Below are 21326 nucleotides of genomic sequence, written 5' to 3' on the forward strand. Positions count from 1 at the left end.
TCTCTTCTCTGATCAACAGCATTCTTTGGAATTACTCAGTCTCATTTTTGGCCATCCACATGTTTTCCTCTCAGCTGAAAACCATCTATCCACCATTCAAGGGTAACATTTGGTTGCCGATTGGAAAGAGGCTCCATTGTATATTATTGGAGGAGAATTAGTATTGATTAGTGGTGGAAAAGTAAGTAAGCTGCTGTGCCAGAATTCTGTGCGATATAGAGTACTGAGTAAAAATATTCAATTTTATCCTGGGAGTGAGTTCAAATGAGAATGTAGGTCAGCTTGGATTACTTTTGCTTACCTTCACGTCCCATTCATATTGTTATTGCAGACTAGAACCCAGGTTGCCAGTGACCATATAAATATCTAATATTCCCTGCAAAATGAAGTGGTGATTCTACCAAACTAATGATTAATAGCTGGCTCAAAGTGTTTTGGACTATATGTAGATCTAGGCAGCACAAATGGTACAATGGGGGCCAGCTAAAGAGACACTGGAAAAGCCTATTAGTTTCGCCTCTCAGCTGGAGTATATGAATCGTGGGATATATGCGCAAGGATTATTAGGAACAAAAAGGATTATTAGGAACATAAAGTGAAGCAGGAAGACACAAGTGCATACTCATCGTGAACAATGGTTGGTCCATCTCTGGTCGAGGCCTCTTCTTTCAATACATTAATAAGTTCAAAAGTGCTGCTGAGAGGAGCATCTGGATTTGGCCATTTCGGACACTGAAAGTGACGGACTTCCAGCACATAGTCATCCTAAAGGAAAAGCAGTTATACCTTTAGATTGTTCACAAACTATTGTCTCGGCAGTTCTATTAATCGGCATGCAAATATCAATAAAAATGCTTGACAAAATGGATATATTTCACATAGTTCGAAAGGGATATTCGCAACTTGCTTTTCATCTAGACTATCCCCCAGTCATTCTACAGATTTAAAGGGATTTAATTACGAAGAGCTGTACTGAGCAGCAACATTTTCTTCCAAGTATTTGGCATCTACTTTTTCAACCTTTGTTTGCAAACATGAGAAATCTCACTACAGTGCCGCCAGTTTGTGAAGCAATTGGGTGGCACGGTAGCACAGTGGCTAGCACTGCTGCTTCACAGCGCCAGGGTCCCAGGTTTGATTCCTGCTTGGGTCACTGTCTGTGTGGATCCTGCACGTTCTCCCCATGTCTGCCTGGGTTTCCTCCCAAAAGTCCTGAAAGACGTGCTTGTTAGGTCAATTGGACATTCTGAATTCTCCCTCTGTGTACCGGAACAGGTGCCGGAGTATGGTGACTAGGAGATTGTCACAGTAATTTCATTGCCTAATTGTGACAATAATAATAAAGATTATTACTGGTCTGAAAATGACGCATAGTTCTACTCCCCAAAACAAGAATAGGTAATAATGATTTTCTACATTTCTACAAACACATGCAGCTGTGCAGAGCTTTCTATCACAGTGCTGCCTGCTTGTTTTTTAATTGGGTTTATATTTGTGGCGGTGCCCAATATGACCCAGAGACTAGTTTAAAATTCTGGTCACTTTTTGCATGAAGCATTTCTACCTGATACTTGTTCTAAACTTTATTTTGAACAAAAAGCAAAATAGTGGAAATGTGAAAATAAACAAAAGACGATGGAAGCACTCAGCAGGACTGGCAGCCTCTGTGGAGAGAAAAGTTAACTTTTCAAGTATGGACCTGTTAGAGCTGTTTGCCCTCCCATTTCTCATCTACATGTTGTCTTTCAGTGACATCGTCTGAAACCACAACAGGCTCCATAGGCATGTTGCCTGAACCCAATTCTACCTCACCACTATGTTGATCCCTTCACAGTTTCTGTGTTGTCAGCAATGTTCCCTTTAAAATTGAATCTGCATGGCCTGTTTTTTTCCAATGTGCAGTATCTTCAAATTTAAATACCATATCCTCACTATTGCAAAGACCACTTACCTCTGCCTTCAACACTGGTTTCTATCTTTGTCTCAGTTCTTATCTAATTTTTTGTTAATTCCAGACTCAAATATTCCAATGCTCTGCTAGTCAGACTTTCATTTTCTATCCTCCCTAAACTTGCATTCACACAAAACCCTGCTGCCTGTAGACCAGCCCACATTAAGAGCATATTTCAACTAATTGGGAACAAAATCCCATAGTGAGCGCATTTATCATAGAATTTACAGTGCAAATCAAGGCCACTCGGCCCATCGAGTCTGCACCAGCCCTTGAAAAGAGCATCCTACTTTTTATTTTAAATAGACAATTTTATTGAGGTATTTTTGGCATATAAAACAATGACATTGTACAGCACTGTACAGAAAGAAAAGCAAATAACGCATAGTGCAAACCACGACTCCATTCTCGCAAGGACCTGCTTAAACCACCCCCTACTCTACTCTACCCTAGCCCACCCCCCCTACCCTCCCGCTGACGATTAATTCTCCGCGAAGAAGTCAATGAATGGCTGCCACCTCCGGGCGAACCCTGATAGTGAATCTCTCAAGGCGAACTTAACCTTTTCTAGACCGAGAAAGCTCGCCATGTCCGATAGCCATACTTCGGTCTTCGGGGGCTTTGAGTCCCTCCATGCCAACAGTATTCGTCGCCGGCCTACCTGGGAAGCAAAGGCCAAGACGTCGGCCTCCTTCTCCTCCTGGACTCCCAGGCCCTCCGACACCCCAAAGATTGCCACCTCAGGACTCATTACCACCCCAGTTTTCAAACCCGGGACATGATGTCCGCGAATCCCTGCCAGTACCCCCTGAGTTTAGGGCACGACCAGAACATGTGCACGTGATTAGCCGGCCCAGTGGCGCATCTGGCACACTTGTCCTCCAGCCCAAAGAATTTACTCATCTGGGCCACTGTCATGTGGGCCCAGTGCACGACCTTAAACTGGATCAAACTGAGCCTGGCGCATGTTACGGTCGTGTTTACTCTGCTCAGAGTTTCTGCCCAAATACTGTCCTCCATCTCCCCCCGCCCCCCCGAGCTCCTCTTCCCACTTAAGCTATAGGTCCTCAGTCTGTGTATCCTCTGCTCCCATTAGTTGTTTGCAAATATCTGAGATTCTACCCTCACCTACCTCTCCCCTAGAAACTACCCTGTCCTGCCTCCCCTTTGGCGGGAGCCGTGGGAAGGACGGCACCAGTCTGCGCACGAAACCCCGCACCTGTAAGTATCTAAAGTCATTCCCTCCCGTCAGCCCAAACTTTATGGGCAGCACGGTAGCACAAGTGGATAGCACTGTGACTACACAGCGCCAGGGTCCCAGGTTCAATTCCCCGCTGGGTCATTGTTTATGCGGAGTCTGCACGTTCTCCCCGTGACTGCGTGGGTTTCCTCCGGGTGCTCCGGTTTCCTCCCACAGTCCAAAGATGTGCAGGTTAGGTGGATTCGCCATGATAAATTGCCCTTAGTGACCAAAAAAGGTGCGGAGGGGTTATTGGGTTACGGGGATAGGGTGGAAGTGAGGGTTGAAGTGGGTCGGTGCAGACTCGATGGGCCAAATGGCCTCCTTCTGCACTGTATGTTCTATGTGTTCTATGTATGTGTTCTCCTCCAACACCCTCATGCTCGGAAAGCTCCTTTCCAGAAACAGATCACCAACCCTCACAATCCCCGCCCACCGCCACAGTCGATACCCACCGTCCATGTTCCCCGGGGCAAATCGGTGATTGCCACAGATTGGGGTCCACACCGATGCTCTCGCTTCCCCTATATGCCTCTTCCACTGGCCTCAGATCCGCAGAGCCGCCACCTCTATAGGGCTGATGGAGTACCGCGCCGGTGGGAGTGGCAGAGGCGCCGTAACCAGGGCTGCCAAACTGGTGCCCCTGCACGAAGCAGCCTCCATCCGCTCCCAAACCAACGAAAAGAGCATCCTACTTAAGCCCACACCTCCACCCTACCCCCGTAACCCAGTAACCCCATCGAACCCCTTTTGGACACTTAGGGAAATTAAGCATGGTCAATCCACCTAACCCTTCAATCACCCTGTTCCACCCTCCCAGGGTCTGTGTTACATCGTTCCAAGTTGATAAGTCTGTGTCGGCACTGTCAGCGGGACAATATACAAGACGGGAAGGTGATGATAACCCGCTGTGAGATGAGCTCTGGTGCTCCTCAATCTATGCCATAATCGGACTCCTGTCTGACTGCTTTTACTGCCAATTTCCAGCTGAGCACTTTAAAATCACTCAAGCGTGAAGGGCGCAATTGGAATGCAATTAACTCTCTTTGAAGTGGTTGATGTTTGTGGTTACAGCACTTCAGAGTTACTCACCCATGAAGGATAAGAATTTGCCAGAGTGTGGGCCTACCAACCCACGTTGTTGTTGAACGTTGACGCTAAGGTTTTGCCGAAGGTGTTGGCAATGCATTTGGAGCCCTGCCTTCTGCGGGTGATTTCAAAGGAGCAGACTGATTTTGTTAAGGGCCGGCGGTTTTCGCCCAACATACGGAGATTGTCAAATATTCTGTCCCCCTCCCCAGTGCCCGAGCCAGAGATGATTATTTCAATGGATGCTGAAGAAGCGTTTGATAGGGTTGAATACCCTATTTGAAATTCTTGGAGGGTTTGACTTTGGGCCAAAATTCATATCATGGTTTTGGCTACTGTACAGGACCCCCACCGCAAACGTGCGTACGAATGCTCTGAGTTTTGATTGCTTCCAGTTGAACAGGGTTACAAGGCAGGGTTCTCCATTGTTTCCTCTTTTTTTTGCCTTGGCAGTTGAGCCTCTGGCCAGTCTGCCCAACGCTAGGGGGTATAGCGTTGGGGTGGGGGACTAAGCATGGAGTGTCTTTATATGCAGATAGTCTGCTTCTGTATATCACAGACCCACTCTCCAATGTAGAGGAGATAATGAAGCTACTTGGGAGTTTTGACTCCTTCTTTGGGTACAAGCTGAATTGGGGCAAAAGTGAATACTTTCTGGTGAATCCCCCAGAGAGGGGAGCTGATCTGGGGAAGTTGCCATTTCGCCTTGCCAGCACTAGCTCAGTATCTGGGAATCCGGGTGGACCACGACTGGGCCTCGCTTCACAAACCTAATTTTGCTAGTCTGGTGAATGGGGTCAAGACTGACTTGAAAAGGTGGGATGTCCTCCATCTGTCCTTGGCAGCAGGAGCAGACTGTGAAAATAAATGTCCTCCCGAGATTTTTGTTATTGTTTCAATGTCTCCCTTTTCCCCAAATCTTTCTTTTGCAGGGTTAATAAAATATTATCCTCCTTTATTTGGGCGGGCAAGACCCCACGGATTCAAAGGACGTTTCTACAGAGAGAGAGAGGCAGCTGGGGGGGGTTTGGATTGGATTTGTTTATTGTCACGTGTACCGAGGTACAGTGAAAAGTATTTTTCTGCGAGCAGCTCAACAGATCATTAAGTACATGAGAAGAAAAGGGAATAAAAGAAAATACATAATAGGGCAACACAACATATACAATGTAACTACAAAAGCACTGGCATCGGATGAAGCATACAGGGTGTAGTGTTAATGAAATCAGTCCATAAGAGGGTCATTTAGGAGTCTAGTGACAGTGGGGAAGAAGCTGTTTTTGAGTCTGTTCGTGCGTGTTCTCAGACTTCTGTATCTCCTGCCCAATGGAAGAAGTTGGAAGAGTGAGTAAGCCGGGTGGGAGGGATCTTTGATTATACTGCCCGCTTTCCCCAGGTAGCGGGAGGTGTAGATGGAGTCAATGGATGGGAGGCAGGTTCGTGTGATGGATTGGGCGGTATTTACGACTCTCTGAAGTTTCTTGCGGTCCTGGGCCGAGCAGTTGCCATACCAGGCTGTGATGCAGCCTGATAGGATGCTTTCTATGGTTTGACACTACCTAATTTGCTATTTTCTTACTGGGCTGCAAATACCAAGTGTGGTGATATGCGCACAGGCATATCTATGTACAACTGCACAGAGTTGCACCAATGTACACATTTGTATACAACAGCACCAGTGTATGTAGCCACTGATCAATACGTGTACTGACAGTTATGACCTCACACCAGTAGGTGGAACCAGGCACCCATATAGACATATATATACCGGGGGACGGACGAGACAGGGGCACTTGGTAGTACAACGGACAACGGGACAGTCGCATCTCTCTTTAGCTTCACGGTAACATAGACATAATTGCTTTTACATAGAATTGCATGGTTACCATTTTGCATGGCAAGAATAAATACTTATTATAACTACATCTTCATGTTCTATGTGTGCCTTCATGATCAGAGGAGCCATAGAACACAACATTGAGAAGGTGTAGGGGTAGTTTCACAATCCAGATTCTATAAGGGGCGTGTGGAGCCGGACTCATGTAGGGGTTCGAGTCTGAGTGCCCTGGTCACTACCCCAGCTCCGTTTTCCCCTGCAAGATTCACCACAAGCCCGATAGTGGTGGCCACTTTGACGATCTGGAGGCAGTTTAGGCAGCATTTTAGGCCGGGCTCCATGTCGATGTTGACACTTATTTGCATGTTTGTGCCGTCTGGGTTGGACTTGTCGTTCAGGGGTTGGGGAAGGGAGGGATTGGACAGGTTTGGGGACATGTTTATTTAACGGAGGTTCACCGGTACGGAGGAGTTCTTGGAGAAGTTCCAGCTCCCGAGAAGTCATGTATTTAGGTACTTGCAGGTTTGCGGCTTTTTGTGTAAGGGGATTTCTTCATTTCCCCTGGTACCATCGCCCTCGCTCCTGGATAGGTTCCTGTCTCTGGCTGAGTTGGGTGAGTGGAGGATTTCAGATATCTATGGCCGGATCCTGTCGAAGGAGCAGGCTTCATTGGAGGAAGTAAAGAGAAAGTGGGAGGGTGAACTGGGTCCGGATTTTGATGGGGGGTGTGGGGGTGGAGTGAGACTCTTCACAGGGTCAACTCCACCTCCTCTTGTGCTAGGCTCAGCTTGATCCAGTTCAAGGTGGTATACAGGGCGCAGGATGAGGATGAGTAATGTCTTCTCGGGGCTGGAGGATAAGTGCGAGTGTTGTTCTCAGGGGCCGGCGAATCATATGCACATGTTCTGGTCTTGCCCTGAACTTGTGAACTTCTGGGTCTCCTTTTTCAGCAGCATTTTTATTAAGTATTGTTTGTTTATGGGGGGGTTGGAGGTGGGGGAGTAGTTGTGGGTGGGTGTATTTTGCAATGGGTATTTGTTATATGTTATTGTTTTGTTTTACCTTGTTATAATGCAAAACCTTCTCTAAATACAAATATTTAAATAAAAAAAGAAAAAGCACTAATATGTCAGAGTTGTTGTAGATTGAAGGTTGGTATTAAACATAAATTAAGAAAATATTGTCAGTACTCAAATAATATATCTAGTTGGCTCATCTTCACTGGGAATACAGTTAGAATTAGCTTTTTAATTTGAGATCTGTGCTTCAAGTAATTAACCCCAATGTCCGCTCAGTAACAGTTCTTAAATAATTATTTAAATTATCACTTTATTTTTGTGCTGTGCTTCATATCCCAGGGCAAGCATCCTGCTCCAGGGCTTCTTTCACTGATCTGTAATCAGCCCACAAGGTCCAATCAGAATGACTTTCAGATACTCGAGTCAGAATCTGAAAGATGTACTTTATTACCCCTCAGCACCATTCGCAAATCAAACAGCTAAGCCAGACATTTATCAACAGTGGGGGGGCGGGGAGAAAGAGAATATGGAAGGAGATTTTTTTCCAGTTTCAGTGTACAAAAATATTCTGTTATCACATAAGGCAAAATGATGTGAATGAAGAACATTTTGCTATACCTGTGTTGCCTCCAGGATGAAATCATGGATGATAACTTGCTCTTCATTGGAGAGGCACAGTATGTCTTTGCTGATAAGGGTTACAGTAAAGGCTTCACAATTCATGGATTCTTCACGACTTGGCCAGTAGACAGATTCATCCTCTGCCTGTTGGAAAAAAAACTTAGATTTTAGACATATTGCTTCAGTTTGTATTTATTTATTTTTAAAATAATTTTTAAATTCATTTACGGGATTTGGGCATCGAAGGTTAGGCCAGTATTTATTGCCCATCCCTAGGTGCCTTTCAGAAGGTGGTGGTGAGTTGCCTTCTTGAACTACTGCAGTCCCGGAGGTGTAGGTACACCCACTGTGCTGTTAGGAATGATTTTGACCGTGCGACAGTGAAGGAATGGTGATGCATTTCCAACTCAGGATGGTGAGTGACTTGGAGGGGAACTCCAGGTGGTGGGGTTCCCAGGTATCTGCTGCTCATGTCCTTCTAGATTGTAATGGTCGTGGGTTTGGAAGGTGCTGTCTAAAGAACCATGGCGAGTTATTGCAGTGCAACTGATAGATGGTCCACACAACTGCCACTGTGCGTTCCCAGGTATCTGCTGCTCTTGTCCTTCTTGATGGCAGTGGTCGTGGGTTTGGAAGGTGCTGTCTAAGGAAATTTGGCAAATTACTGTGCATCTTGTAGATGGTAGACATGGCTGCCAGTGTTCGTCGGTGGTGGAGTGTTTGAATGTGGAAGGAGGAGCAATCATGCGGGCTGCTTTGTCCTGGATGGTGTCGAGCTTCTTGAGTGTTGTTGGAGCTGCACTCATCCAGGCTAGTGGAGAGTATTCCATTACACTCCTGACTTGTGCCTTGCAGATGTCGGGCAGGCTTTGGGGGGTGGTCAGGAGATGAGTTACTCGCTGTAGGTTTCCTAGCCTTTGACCTGCCTTGATAGCCACAGTATTAATATGGCTAGTCCAGTTCAGTTTCAGATCAATGGTAACCCCCAGGTTGTTGATTGTGGGGGATTCAGCGATGGTAACGGCTTTGAATGTCAAGGGACAATGGTTAGGTCCTCTCTTGTGGGAGATGGTCATGGCCTAGCACTTGTGTGTCACGAGTGTAACTTGCCACTGGTCAGTACAAGCTTGGATAGTGTCCAGGTCTTGCTGCATTTGGACATGGACTGCTTCAGTGTCTGAGTAGTCGTGAATGGTGCTGAACATTATGCAGTCATCTGCAAACATCCCCACTCTGACTTTATGATGGAAGGAAGGTCATTGATGAAGCAGCTGAAGATGGTTGGGCCTAGGACACTGCCCTGAGGTGATGTCATGGAGCGGAGATGATTGACTTCCATCCACCACAACCATCTTCCTTTGTATCAGGTATGACTCCAATCCTCTAAGTGGGAATCAGGGAGAGTTTTCTCCCTGATCCCCACTTAGAGGTCAATTCAATTATCTGGAACAGGCTTTCCAACTTTTTTGCATGGTGGGGGGCCACATTTCAATTTTTTTCTCACTCAAGGGGCAGATGAGTAAATTTTGGAACGTTAAGGGGCCAGATTCTCCATTTCTGAGTCTAAGTGCTGACACCAACAGAGAATCGGAGGCTTTTGTAAGTTGCAGCAAACTCATCAGCAGAACAAAAATGAACTGGACAAAGTTGGAAAAGGACATATTCCATTTTAAAAGGGGCAAACTGCAGACCATGGGTGGGATTCTCTGATCCTGAGGCTAAGTGTTGACGCCGTCACCAACGCCGCGGGTCTGCGCGTGTGCAGTGGGACCGGCGGCAACGCGCGCATGCGCAGTGGGACCGGCGCGATTGCCACGCATGTGATGTGGCTCCCTTCGCCGCGCCGGCCCCGACGCAACATGGCGTAGGGCTACAGGAGCCGGCGCGGAACAAAAGAGGCCCCCAGTCCGAGAGTCCGGCCTGTCGATCGGTAGGCCCCGATCGCGGGCCAGGTCACAGCAGAGCCCCCCCCTCAGTGTCGGACACCCCCCCAACCAGGTCTCTCCCGGATGCATCCACGACGATGTCCCGCTGGGTAAGAGCAGGTGTGAACGGTGCCGGCGGGACTCGGCTTTTTTTGCGTGGCCACTCGGCCCATCCCGGCTGGAGAATCGCCAGGGGGGGGGGGCCATAGACCAGCCCCCAGCCGGTGCCGCGCTGACGCTCCGGAGAATCGGCGTCGGGGTGGCGTGACACGATTCGCGCCGGCCCCGCAATTCTCTGGCCCGGCCCCGGTGTGAGAGAATATGTCTGCAGGCAGACAACAGAATATACAAAAACAAACATTGAGATGAAACTTCTGAAAGCTGCCCGTAGGTGGCAGCACAGACAACCGGACCTGTGAGGAACACTCCTAACTGGGAGATAAAGGCAGCGCCAGGCTCGGGGCCTTCCGGCAGCGGAGACAACTGGACCTGTGAGAGACACTCCTCACTGGGCCAGGAGATAAAAGGCAGTGCTAGGCTCGGGAGGAAGGTGAGAGACTGGAGGAACATCAGCCCAGCAGCCACACGGACCAGCCAGTTTTGAGGAAGAGCCAGAAACATCCGTATCGGTTGGACTTTTCTTCCTGGGGATGGTGACTACACTCTCTCAGCCCACAGAAATCCCCAATTAGTTTAGAGTGTTGAGGTTTTGGGTGGGTGAGTGTATATATAATACATGTGTTTATATTTGCGGGCGTTAAGGTAAATTTGTGTAAAAGTAAGAATTTTCATTATGCTGTTTGGTCACTCGTTTTATACATAGTATTTTCATAGTGTTTGTGTTTGATAGTTTGAGTTGTGGGGGGCCTAACTCTCTTGAATAAATTATTTAATTTTAAATATACCATTGTTGTAGTCTCACCTCCCTTTTACTGTGTTGTGGTTTCAACACCTGCAGGAGACAGACACCCCCAGTTATCTGTGACCCCTAATACCAGCCTGTTGTGGAGTAAAGGAAACCCTTTTCGTTGCACTTTCACACCAGAAAAATCGGCACCACACCTACCGCTTCTGCTACCGGTGAGGGGCTAGCACCGGCGCCGCATGGAACACCATCGATACCCATGAAAAACAGTGCGGAATTTGACGGGTCCATGATGGACACTTGCAGGGCTGACAAGCTGCAGCCGCGCTGAAATAAACACCCCCACGCACACACTGATTGGGGCCGAAAAGATGTTGCTGGTTGTGCTGGAGTGCCCAGGCAGCTGATGGGTCAGCTGGGGCCTGAGGGCACCCAGGGGGGTGCCCCGGGAGAGGTCACCCATTGATGCACTATCAATTACTACAAGACGAGAGTAGAGAATAATCAAGGCTTTATTAAGCAGAGATGTGTGGCCTTCTGCAGCTGCTTCCAGAATGGGAGCAGCTCCGGTGTGCACACACATTTATACACCACCTACTGGGCGGAGCTAGCAGGTAGGGATTTACCCCGTACCTCTAGTACAGGAGCCTTACCGTACTACATCTAATATACAGTTAGTGGTGACTACCACACCTATACAACCCAGGGCACCAGATTTAAAGCGGGCTGTCAGTGACATGCGCAGTTGCATGGCTGCCTTGCCGGCTGCTGTAATTGTATTGTGTATCCTTCCACCCTGACCCCACAGCCCACCTCCTGGCCACCCCCACTGCTCCCCCCAGCCTTGGCAGAAGCCACCTGGCCAGCGGCACGGCTGTTGGTGAAGTATGGCAGTGCTGGGCACTGTCCGTATGCCCTCTCTCTCTCTGTCTCAGCAGCCACCACGCCAGGTTCACGATTTGTGAGAGCACACGTGGACCACACCGTCGGGAACTTGGTCCATTGGAGGCGGAGAATCGTGCATGTTGTACTGGTGCGCATGTAATACTGCTGCACTGGTAGCAGCTGACAGTACTGTCTGCACCTGAGGAACCAACAGAAGGCTGTGAAATGCAACTTGAAGCGGTGTAACGCAAATTAATTTTTATCCCATTGAATATAAGCCATATGTTCCTTTAAAAGGAGTCAAGAGAATGAAAAGCGGAATCATGTCTGGTCATTTAAGCACATTTCCCACCAGTGGGCTTGGCAGGAAATGATATAAACACAGGAGGATTTAGGTATGCATGATCATGTAGCACTGGAAACAAGTGAAGAGTGCGCTCCATAGAACATATACAATTACGCAGTTCTTTCTTGAGGTTTCTCCCTGACTGGTTGATACTTTGTAACTACAAAACTGAAAAAAAGAAAACCTTTTATTAAGAGCTTCCATCTCACCGAGGATTCTTCAGGCTAAGCCAAATCCAGCAACATGCTCTGAAAACTCTGATCATATTTTGATAAGCTGCGACAAATTCTACTAGAGCAGCTCAGGCAGTCCGTAACATTCTAAAAGAAAAAGTCCATTCACCCCAACCTCCAATATTAATAGATCCTTTAAAAATTCCAGGATCCAAGGACAGGATTCTCCAGTCTCCGATGCCGAAATCACGTTCAGCAATTGGCTGGAGAATCCCCGTTTGCGCAGAAATTGGGGGGTGGCGCCGCTTCTGCAATGCTCCCCCCCTCCAAAATGGCGTACTCTGAGTACGCCGCACGCCATATAGAGGGCCTCAAGATGTCACCTGAGGCCCTCCCCCGATGCTCCGCCCCTGATGGGCCGAGATCCCGATGGCATGGGTGACTCAGGCTGTTTATTTTTGTGAACCCGGCGTGGCGGCTGTGGACTGAGTCCAGCACCGCCACAGTCAGGTGGCAGTCGTTCCGCGGGCAGGGGGGGCTTTGGTGGGGAGAGTGGGCACTGGTGGGGGATGGTCTGGGGGTGGCGAGCCTGCCAAAGGGGGACATTATTTGGCAGGCTTGGGGCGTCATTCTCCGCCGGCGGGAGTCTCCATTTTGCCGGCGCCCGGGGGTTTAACATAGAACATAGAAAATACAGCACAGAACAGGCCCTTCGGCCCACGATGTTGTGCCGAACCTTTGTCCTAGATTAATCATAGATTATCATTGAATCTACAGTGCAGAAGGAGGCCATTCGGCCCCCTGAGTCTGCACCAGCTCTTGGAAAGAGCACCCTACCCAAACTCAACACCTCCACCCAACACCAAGGGCAATTTGGACATTAAGGGCAATTTATCATTGGCCAATTCACCTAACCCGCACATCTTTGGACTGTGGGAGGAAACCGGAGCACCCGGAGGAAACCCACGCAGACACGGGGAGGACGTGCAGACTCCGCACAGACAATGACCCAAGCCGGAATCGAACCTGGGACCATGGATCTGTGAAGCAATTGTGCTATCCACAATGCTACCGTGCTGCCCTTAAGAACAAATAAATCTACACTATATCATTTTCCCGTAATCCATGTACCTATCCAACAGCTGCTTGAAGGTCACTAATGTTTCCGACTCAACTACTTCCACAGGCAGTGCATTCCATGCCCCCACTACTCTCTGGGTAAAGAACCTACCTCTGATATCCCTCCTATATCTTCCACCTTTCACCTTAAATTTATGTCCCCTTGTAATGGTGTGTTCCACCTGGGGAAAAAGCCTCTGACTGTCTACTCTATCTATTCCCCTGATCATCTTATAAACCTCTATCAAGTCGCCCCTCATCCTTCTCCACTCTAATGAGAAAAGGCCTAGAACCCTCAACCTTTCCTCGTAAGACCTACTCTCCATTCCAGGCAACATCCTGGTAAATCTTCTTTGCACCTTTTCCAGAGCTTCCACATCCTTCCTAAAATGAGGCGACCAGAACTGTACACAGTACTCCAAATGTGGCCTTACCAAAGTTTTGTACAGCTGCATCATCACCTCACGGCTCTTAAATTCAATCCCTCTGTTAATGAACGCTAGCGCACCATAGGCCTTCTTCACAGCTTTATCCACTTGAGTGGCAACTTTCAAAGATCTATGAACATAGACCCCAAGGTCTCTCTGCTCCTCCACAATGCCAAGAACTCTACCGTTAACCCTGTATTCCGCATTCATATTTGTCCTTCCAAAATGGACAACCTCACACTTTTCAGGGTTAAACTCCATCTGCCACTTCTCAGCCCAGCTCTGCATCCTATCTATGTCTCTTTGCAGCCGACAACAGCCCTCCTTACTATCCACAACTCCACCAATCTTCGTATCGTCTGCAAATTTACTGACCCACCCTTCAACTCCCTCATCCAAGTCATTAATGAAAATCACAAACAGCAGAGGACCCAGAACTGATCCCTGCGGTACACCACTGGTAACTGGGATCCAGGCTGAATATTTGCCATCCACCACCACTCTCTGACTTCTATCGGTTAGCCAGTTCGTTATCCAACTGGCCAAATTTCCCACTATCCCATGCCTCCTTACTTTGTGCAGAAGCCTACCATGGGGAACTTTATCAAATGCCTTACTAAAATCCATGTACACTACATCCACTGCTTTACCTTCATCCACATGCTTGGTCACCTCCTCAAAGAATTCAATAAGATTTGTAAGGCAAGACCTACCCCTCACAAATCCATGCTGACTATCCCTAATCAAGCAGTGTCTTTCCAGATGCTCAGAAATCCTATCCTTCAGTACCCTTTCCATTACTTTGCCTACCACCGAAGTAAGACTAACTGGCCTGTAATTCCCAGGGTTATCCCTAGTTCCTTTTTTGAACAGGGGCACGACATTCACCACTCTCCAATCCCCTGGTACCACCCCTGTTGACAGTGAGGACGAAAAGATAATTGCCAACGGCTCTGCAATTTCATCTCTTGCTTCCCATAGAATCCTTGGATATATCCCGTCAGGCCCGGGGGACTTGTCTATCCTCAAGTTTTTCAAAATGCCCAACACATCTTCCTTCCTAACAAGTATTTCCTCGAGCTTACCAATCTGTTTCACACTGTCCTCTCCAACAATATCGCCCCTCTCATTTGTAAATACAGAAGAAAAGTACTCATTCAAGACCTCGCCTATCTCTTCAGACTCAATACACAATCTCCCGCTACTGTCCTTGATCGGACCTACCCTCGCTCTAGTCATTCTCATATTTCTCACATATGTGTAAAAGGCCTTGGGGTTTTCCTTGATCCTACCCGCCAGAGATTGTTCATGCCCTCTCTTAGCTCTCCTAATCCCTTTCTTCAGTTCCCTCCTGGCTATCTTGTATCCCTCCAATGCCCTGTCTGAACCTTGTTTCCTCAGCCTTACATAAGTCACCTTTTTCCTCTTAACAAGACATTCGACCTCTCTTGTCAACCATGGTTCCCTCACTCGACCATCTCTTCCCTGCCTGACAGGGACATACATATCAAGGACACGTAGCACCTGTTCCTTGAACAAGTTCCACATTTCACTTGTGTCCTTCCCTGCCAGCCTATGTTCCCAACTTATGCACTTCAATTCTTGTCTGACAACATCGTATTTACCCTTCCCCCAATTGTAAACCTTGCCCTGTTGCACGTACCTATCCCTCTCCATTACTAAAGTGAAAGTCACAGAATTGTGGTCACTATCTCCAAAATGCTCCCCCACTAACAAATCTATCACTTGCCCTGGTTCATTACCCAGTACTAAATCCAATATTGCCCCTCCTCTGGTTGGACAATCTACATACTGTGTTAGAAAAGCTTCCTGGACACACTGCACAAACACCACCCCATCCAAACTATTTGATCTAAAGAGTTTCCACTCAATATTTGGGAAGTTAAAGTCGCCCATGACTACTACCCTATGACTTCTGCACCTTTCCAAAATCTGTTTCCCAATCTGTTCCTCCACATCTCTGCTACTATTGGGGGGCCTATAGAAAACTCCTAACAAGGTGACTGCTCCTTTCCTATTTCTGACTTCAACCCATACGACCTCAATAGGGTGATACTCCTCGAACTGCCTTTCTGCAGCTGTTATACTATCTCTAATTAATAATGCCACCCCCCCACCTCTTTTACCACCCTCCCTAATCTTATTGAAACATCTATAACCAGGGACCTCCAACAACCATTTCTGCCCTTCTTCTATCCAAGTTTCCGTGATGGCCACCACATCGTAGTCCCAAGTACCGATCCATGCCTTAAGTTCACCCACCTTATTCCTGATGCTTCTTGCGTTGAAGTATACACACTTCAACCCATTTCCGTGCCTGCAAATACTCTCCTTTGTCAGTGTTCCCTTCCCCACTGCCTCATTACATGCTTTGGCGTCCTGAATATCGGCTACCTTAGTTGCTGGACTACAAATCCGGTTCCCATTCCCCTGCCAAATTAGTTTAAACCCTCCCGAAGAGTACTAGCAAACCTCCCTCCCAGGATATTGGTGCCCCTCTGGTTCAGATGCAACCCGTCCTGCTTGTACAGGTCCCACCTTCCCCAGAATGCGCTCCAATTATCCAAATACCTGAAGCCCTCCCTCCTGCACCATTCCTGCAGCCACGTGTTCAACTGCACTCTCTCCCTATTCCTAGCCTCGCTATCACGTGGCACCGGCAACAAACCAGAGATGACAACTCTGTCTGTCCTGGCTTTCAACTTCCAGCCTAACTCCCTAAACTTGTTTATTACCTCCACACCCCTTTTCCTACCTATGTCGTTGGTACCAATGTGCACCACGACTTCTGGCTGCTCCCCCTCCCCCTTAAGGATCCTGAAGACACGATCCGAGACATCCCTGGCCCTGGCACCCGGGAGGCAACATACCTTCCGGGAGTCTCGCTCGCGACCACAGAATCTCCTATCTATTCCCCTAACCATTGAATCTCCTACAACTATTGCTTTTCTAAATGGGAAACCCCATTGACCGGCCGGTGTTACGGAGACTCCCGCCGGCCGGTCGGGGCAGAAATGTGGCGGGGCGGGTAGGAGAATTTCGCCCCTGGTTCCCATGCGGCCGGCGCCATGTTGCACGGACCCGGTAATTCTCCGGCCATATCCGCAGCTAAAGCCGGGGGTTTTACGCTGTGTGCCTGCTAGCCACCTACCAGACGGTGCAGCTTTTGCGCCGTTTTTTCGGGCGTAAAACACCACTGTTTCCACACCGGCATCAGCACGTAGTCTTCAAATCGGAGAATCCAGCCCCAAATCTTTTCATCCGGATCTCTTCACCTTAGCCAAAAACTAATCAGTTCCTCTTTGGGTCACACTCTTTGTACCAATTTCATTAAAATACACTCATTAGCCACCTTCGGTGGTGAGGTAATACGCAAATAGGAAAATTAAGCCTTTCCAACTATAATCCCAACTCATTTTATAGAATACATAGAATCCCTACAGTGCAGAAGGAGGCCATTTTGGTCATGGAACCTCTAAAAGAGCACCCTACCTATGCCCACTCCCCCACCCCATCCCCATAACCCACCATCCTGCACATTTTTGAACAGGAAGGGGCAATTTTAGCATGACCAATTCACCTAGCCTTTGGACTGTGGGAGGAAACTGGATTATCCAAAGGAAACCCATGCAGACACGGGGAGAATGTGCCAATTCCACACTTACATCCAAGGCCAGAATTGAACCCGGGTCCCTGGCGCTGTGAGTGCTAACCACTGTGCTACAGCGCATTTAAACCAAATTACAATTTTACAACTGTTATTTTCAAGGCAATTCTTGTTAGTCACAAATTTGCAACTCATTATCAAGGATATGGGATTGTCATTGATTTGAATATCTTAGGAGCTTGTATTTTCCAACAGTTTAATGGTAGATACACATTTATGGTTTCTCTTCCTTCGTCAAAGGTTGGATAGTCAATCTGTTCCTAGGATTTAACTTATTTACTTTAAAACTTCCATGAAAACCTGTCTCACCAGTCTGTTTTTTTCTTTTGACTGTGAGAGATACCTGGCCTTTGCCTGGCATCTACCCACAACAACAATATATCACAGCAAATATTACTTTAGTGCCTTTTGCACTGCAATTTTTCAAAGAGCTTCATATAATAAATTACATTGGAGCGCAGTGACAGTTATTAATAGAGGAAAACATAGCAACATTGTGCACCACAAATGCCCCATAAATATTAAGATGAATGATTTTGTTTCTTTGAGGAAGGGACTTTGGCTAGGAAACAAGAAAACTCCCGAATACTGAATAGAGGCAAATAAGAGCCACCGACTGAAGCTGACAAGACCGTGGTTTATTGTTTCATCCTGGACCTCTGGAACAAACAGATGGGACCTTGTTTCAATAAGAACACTGCAGTGCAGTACACAGTACTGAGCCCACAACCTTTTAACTTAGAAGTGAAAGCATTTCCAATAGGGCCAAGTTTGACAAGACAATATTGGGGTCAGTGTAGATGAGCCTGGGAGTGAACCCCCAATCACCCCCTCTTTTTAGCAGAACAAAGGTGTCATGATATTCAGATAAACATTATGGTGCAAACACACATACACACTGATGGACAGATCAACGGACCAATCAACACACACACAACATCACAGCCAATCACAAGCAAGAGCACATGCACTACAAAACGGGGAACACCGCAGTTCCCGCTCATTCCAGTAGGAGACAGCTCAGGGCACAGAGCTCACAGCAAGCCACTCAGATATACACCATGTGCTGAGTGCCTCTCTAAGATAGTGTTAGGGCTAGGTCCACAGGTTAAAGGGTAAAGAACGAACCACAGTCATAAGTTTACAAATGTTGTTATTGATAGTAATAAAACAGAGTTGTACCATCTGCAACCATAAGACCATAAGACATAGGAGTGGAAGTAAGGCCATTCAGCCCATCGAGTCCACTCCACCATTCAATCATGGCTGATTTCAACTCCATTTACCCGCTCTCTCTCCATAGCCCTTAATTCCTCGAGAAATCAAGAATTTATCAACTTCTGTCTTAAAGACACTCAACGTCCCGGCCTCCACCGCCCTCTGTGGCAATGAATTCCACAGACCCACCACTCTCTGGCTGAAGAAATTTCTTCTCATCTCTGTTCTAAAGTGACTCCCTTTTATTCTAAGGCTGTGCCCCCGGTTCCTAGTCTCCCCTGTTAATGGAAACAACTTCCCTACATCCACCCTATCTAAGCCATTCATTATCTTGTAAGTTTCTATTAGATCGGAGGTGGAGGAGCAGTCTCTGTCAGCGAGAGAACCTGAGAACATCTAAGACACTCAGAAGGTAAGAAGGTAAGTAAGTGATTTTTACTTATTTTTACTTTTATACCTTTTTTCAAATTGTGTGCGTCGGGGGGAAACTGAAGTGACATCACAGAAAAGCTGTGGCCTGAGTGGCTGGTTGGGATTCTACCCTAAATTTTAAAAAAAATTTGAGTATTTGGTAACTAATTAAACATAATAACTTAATTATAATTTAGAGGGATATCTAAGCCAGAGATCGGAGAGTATTATAGTTAGCTATCGCATTTCTATTAGAAATCTAGTGCTAGGAAACAGATAGTTGACAGTAACTTTGAAATTTTTATTAAAATATTTTTAGAAAAAAAGACAAATTTTAATTTTAATTTTAATTAATTGACGCAATGTCAGTTAGAGGGGTGCTGTGCTCTGACTGTGAGATGTGGCAGGTCCGGGAGGCTTCCAGCGTCCCGGATGGCTTCATCTGCAGAAAGTGCACCCAACTGGAGCTCCTCAGAGACCGCATGGTTCGGTTGGAGCAGCAATTGGATGCACTTAGGAGCATGCAGGTGGCGGAAAGCGTCATAGATCACAGTTATGTAAATGTGGTCACACCCAAGGTGCAGGCAGAGAAATGGGTGACCACCAGAAAGGGCAGGCAGTCAGTGCAGGAATCCCCTGTGGTTGTCCCCCTCTCGAACAGATATACCCCTTTGGATACTGTCGGGGGGATAGCCTATCAGGGGAAAACAGCAGCAGCCAGAGCAGTGGCACCACGGCTGGCTCTGATGTTCAGAAGGGAGGGTCAAAGCGCAGAAGAGTAATAGTAATAGGGGACTCTATAGTCAGGGGCACAGATAGGCGCTTCTGTGGACGTGAAAGAGACTCCAGGATGGTATGTTGCCTCCCTGGTGCCAGGGTCCAGGATGTCTCCGAACGGGTAGAGGGAATCCTGAAGGGGGAGGGCAAACAGGCAGAGGTCGTTGTACATATTGGTACTAACGACATAGGCAGGAAGGGGCATGAGGTCCTGCAGCAGGAGTTCAGGGAGCTAGGCAGAAAGTTAAAAGACAGGACCTCGAGGGTTGTAATCTCGGGATTACTCCCTGTGCCACGTGCCAGTGAGGCTCGAAATAGGAAGATAGAGCAGATAAACACGTGGCTAAACAGCTGGTGTAGGAGGGAGGGTTTCCATTATCTGGACCACTGGGAGCTCTTCCGGGGCAGGTGTGACCTGTATAAGAAGGACGGGTTGCATCTAAACCGGAGAGGCATAAATATCCTGGCCGCGAGGTTTGCTAGTGTCACACGGGAGGGTTTAAACTAGTATGGTAGGGGGGTGGGCACGGGAGCAATAGGTCAGAAGGTGAGAGCATTGAGGGAGAACTAGGGAATAGGGACACTGTGGCTCTGAGGCAGAGCAGACGGGGAGAAGCTGCTGAACACAGCGGGTCTGGTGGCCTGAAGTGCATATGTTATAATGCAAGGAGCATTACGGGTAAGGCAGATGAACTGAGAGCTTGGATTAGTACTTGGAACTATGATGTTGTTGCCATTACAGAGACCTGGTTGAGGGAAGGGCAGGATTGGCAGCTAAACGTTCCAGGATTTAGATGTTTCAGGCGGGATAGAGGGGGATGTAAAAGGGGAGGCGGAGTTGCGCTACTTGTTCGGGAGAATATCACAGCTGTACTGCGAGAGGACACCTCAGAGGGCAGTGAGGCTATATGGGTAGAGATCAGGAATAAGAAGGGTGCAGTCACAATGTTGGGGGTATACTACAGGCCTCCCAACAGCCAGCGGGAGATAGAGGAGCAGATAGGTAGACAGATTTTGGAAAAGAGTAAAAACAACAGGGTTGTGGTGATGGGAGACTTCAACTTCCCCAATATTGACTGGGACTCACTTAGTGCCAGGGGCGTAGACGGGGCGGAGTTTGTAAGGAGCATCCAGGAGGGCTTCTTAAAACAATATGTAGACAGTCCAACTAGGGAAGGGGCGGTACTGGACCTGGTATTGGGGAATGAGCCCGGCCAGGTGGTAGATGTTTCAGTAGGGGAGCATTTCGGTAACAGTGACCACAATTCAGTAAGTTTTAAAGTGCTGGTGGACAAGGATAAGAGTGGTCCGAGGGTGAATGTGCTAAATTGGGGGAAGGCTAATTATAACAATATTAGGCGGGAACTGAAGAACATAGATTGGGGGCGGATGTTTGAGGGCAAATCAACATCTGACATGTGGGAGGCTTTCAAGTGGCAGTTGAAAGGAATACAGGACCGACATGTTCCTGTGAGGAAGAAAGATAAATACGGCAATTTTCGGGAACCTTGGATGACGAGTGATATTGTAGGCCTCGTCAAAAAGAAAAAGGAGGCATTTGTCAGGGCTAAAAGGCTGGGAACAGACGAAGCCTGCGTGGAATATAAGGAAAGTAGGAAGGAACTTAAGCAAGGAGTCAGGAGGGCTAGAAGGGGTCACAAAAAGTCATTGGCAAATAGGGTTAAGGAAAATCCCAAGGCTTTTTACACGTACATAAAAAGCAAGAGGGTAGCC

The 21326-nt window shown here is 47.6% G+C and overlaps 1 protein-coding gene across 5 annotated transcripts in view; it reads right to left on the bottom strand.

Moving 5' to 3' along the window:
* Positions 1 to 21326, bottom strand: part of LOC140388345 (receptor-type tyrosine-protein phosphatase gamma-like) — a 1184455-nt gene that overhangs the window by 15402 nt on the left and 1147727 nt on the right. For all 5 annotated transcript variants that reach the window (XM_072472367.1, XM_072472365.1, XM_072472362.1 and 2 more), the window contains 2 exons: positions 7755 to 7901; positions 623 to 765 (listed from right to left, as the gene is read on the bottom strand). In XM_072472367.1, the coding sequence (XP_072328468.1) occupies positions 623 to 765; positions 7755 to 7901 (290 nt within the window). The remainder of the gene's footprint in view (positions 1 to 622; positions 766 to 7754; positions 7902 to 21326) is intronic.

Source organism: Scyliorhinus torazame, chromosome 13, assembly GCF_047496885.1.
Source record: "Scyliorhinus torazame isolate Kashiwa2021f chromosome 13, sScyTor2.1, whole genome shotgun sequence".
NCBI lineage: Eukaryota > Metazoa > Chordata > Chondrichthyes > Carcharhiniformes > Scyliorhinidae > Scyliorhinus > Scyliorhinus torazame.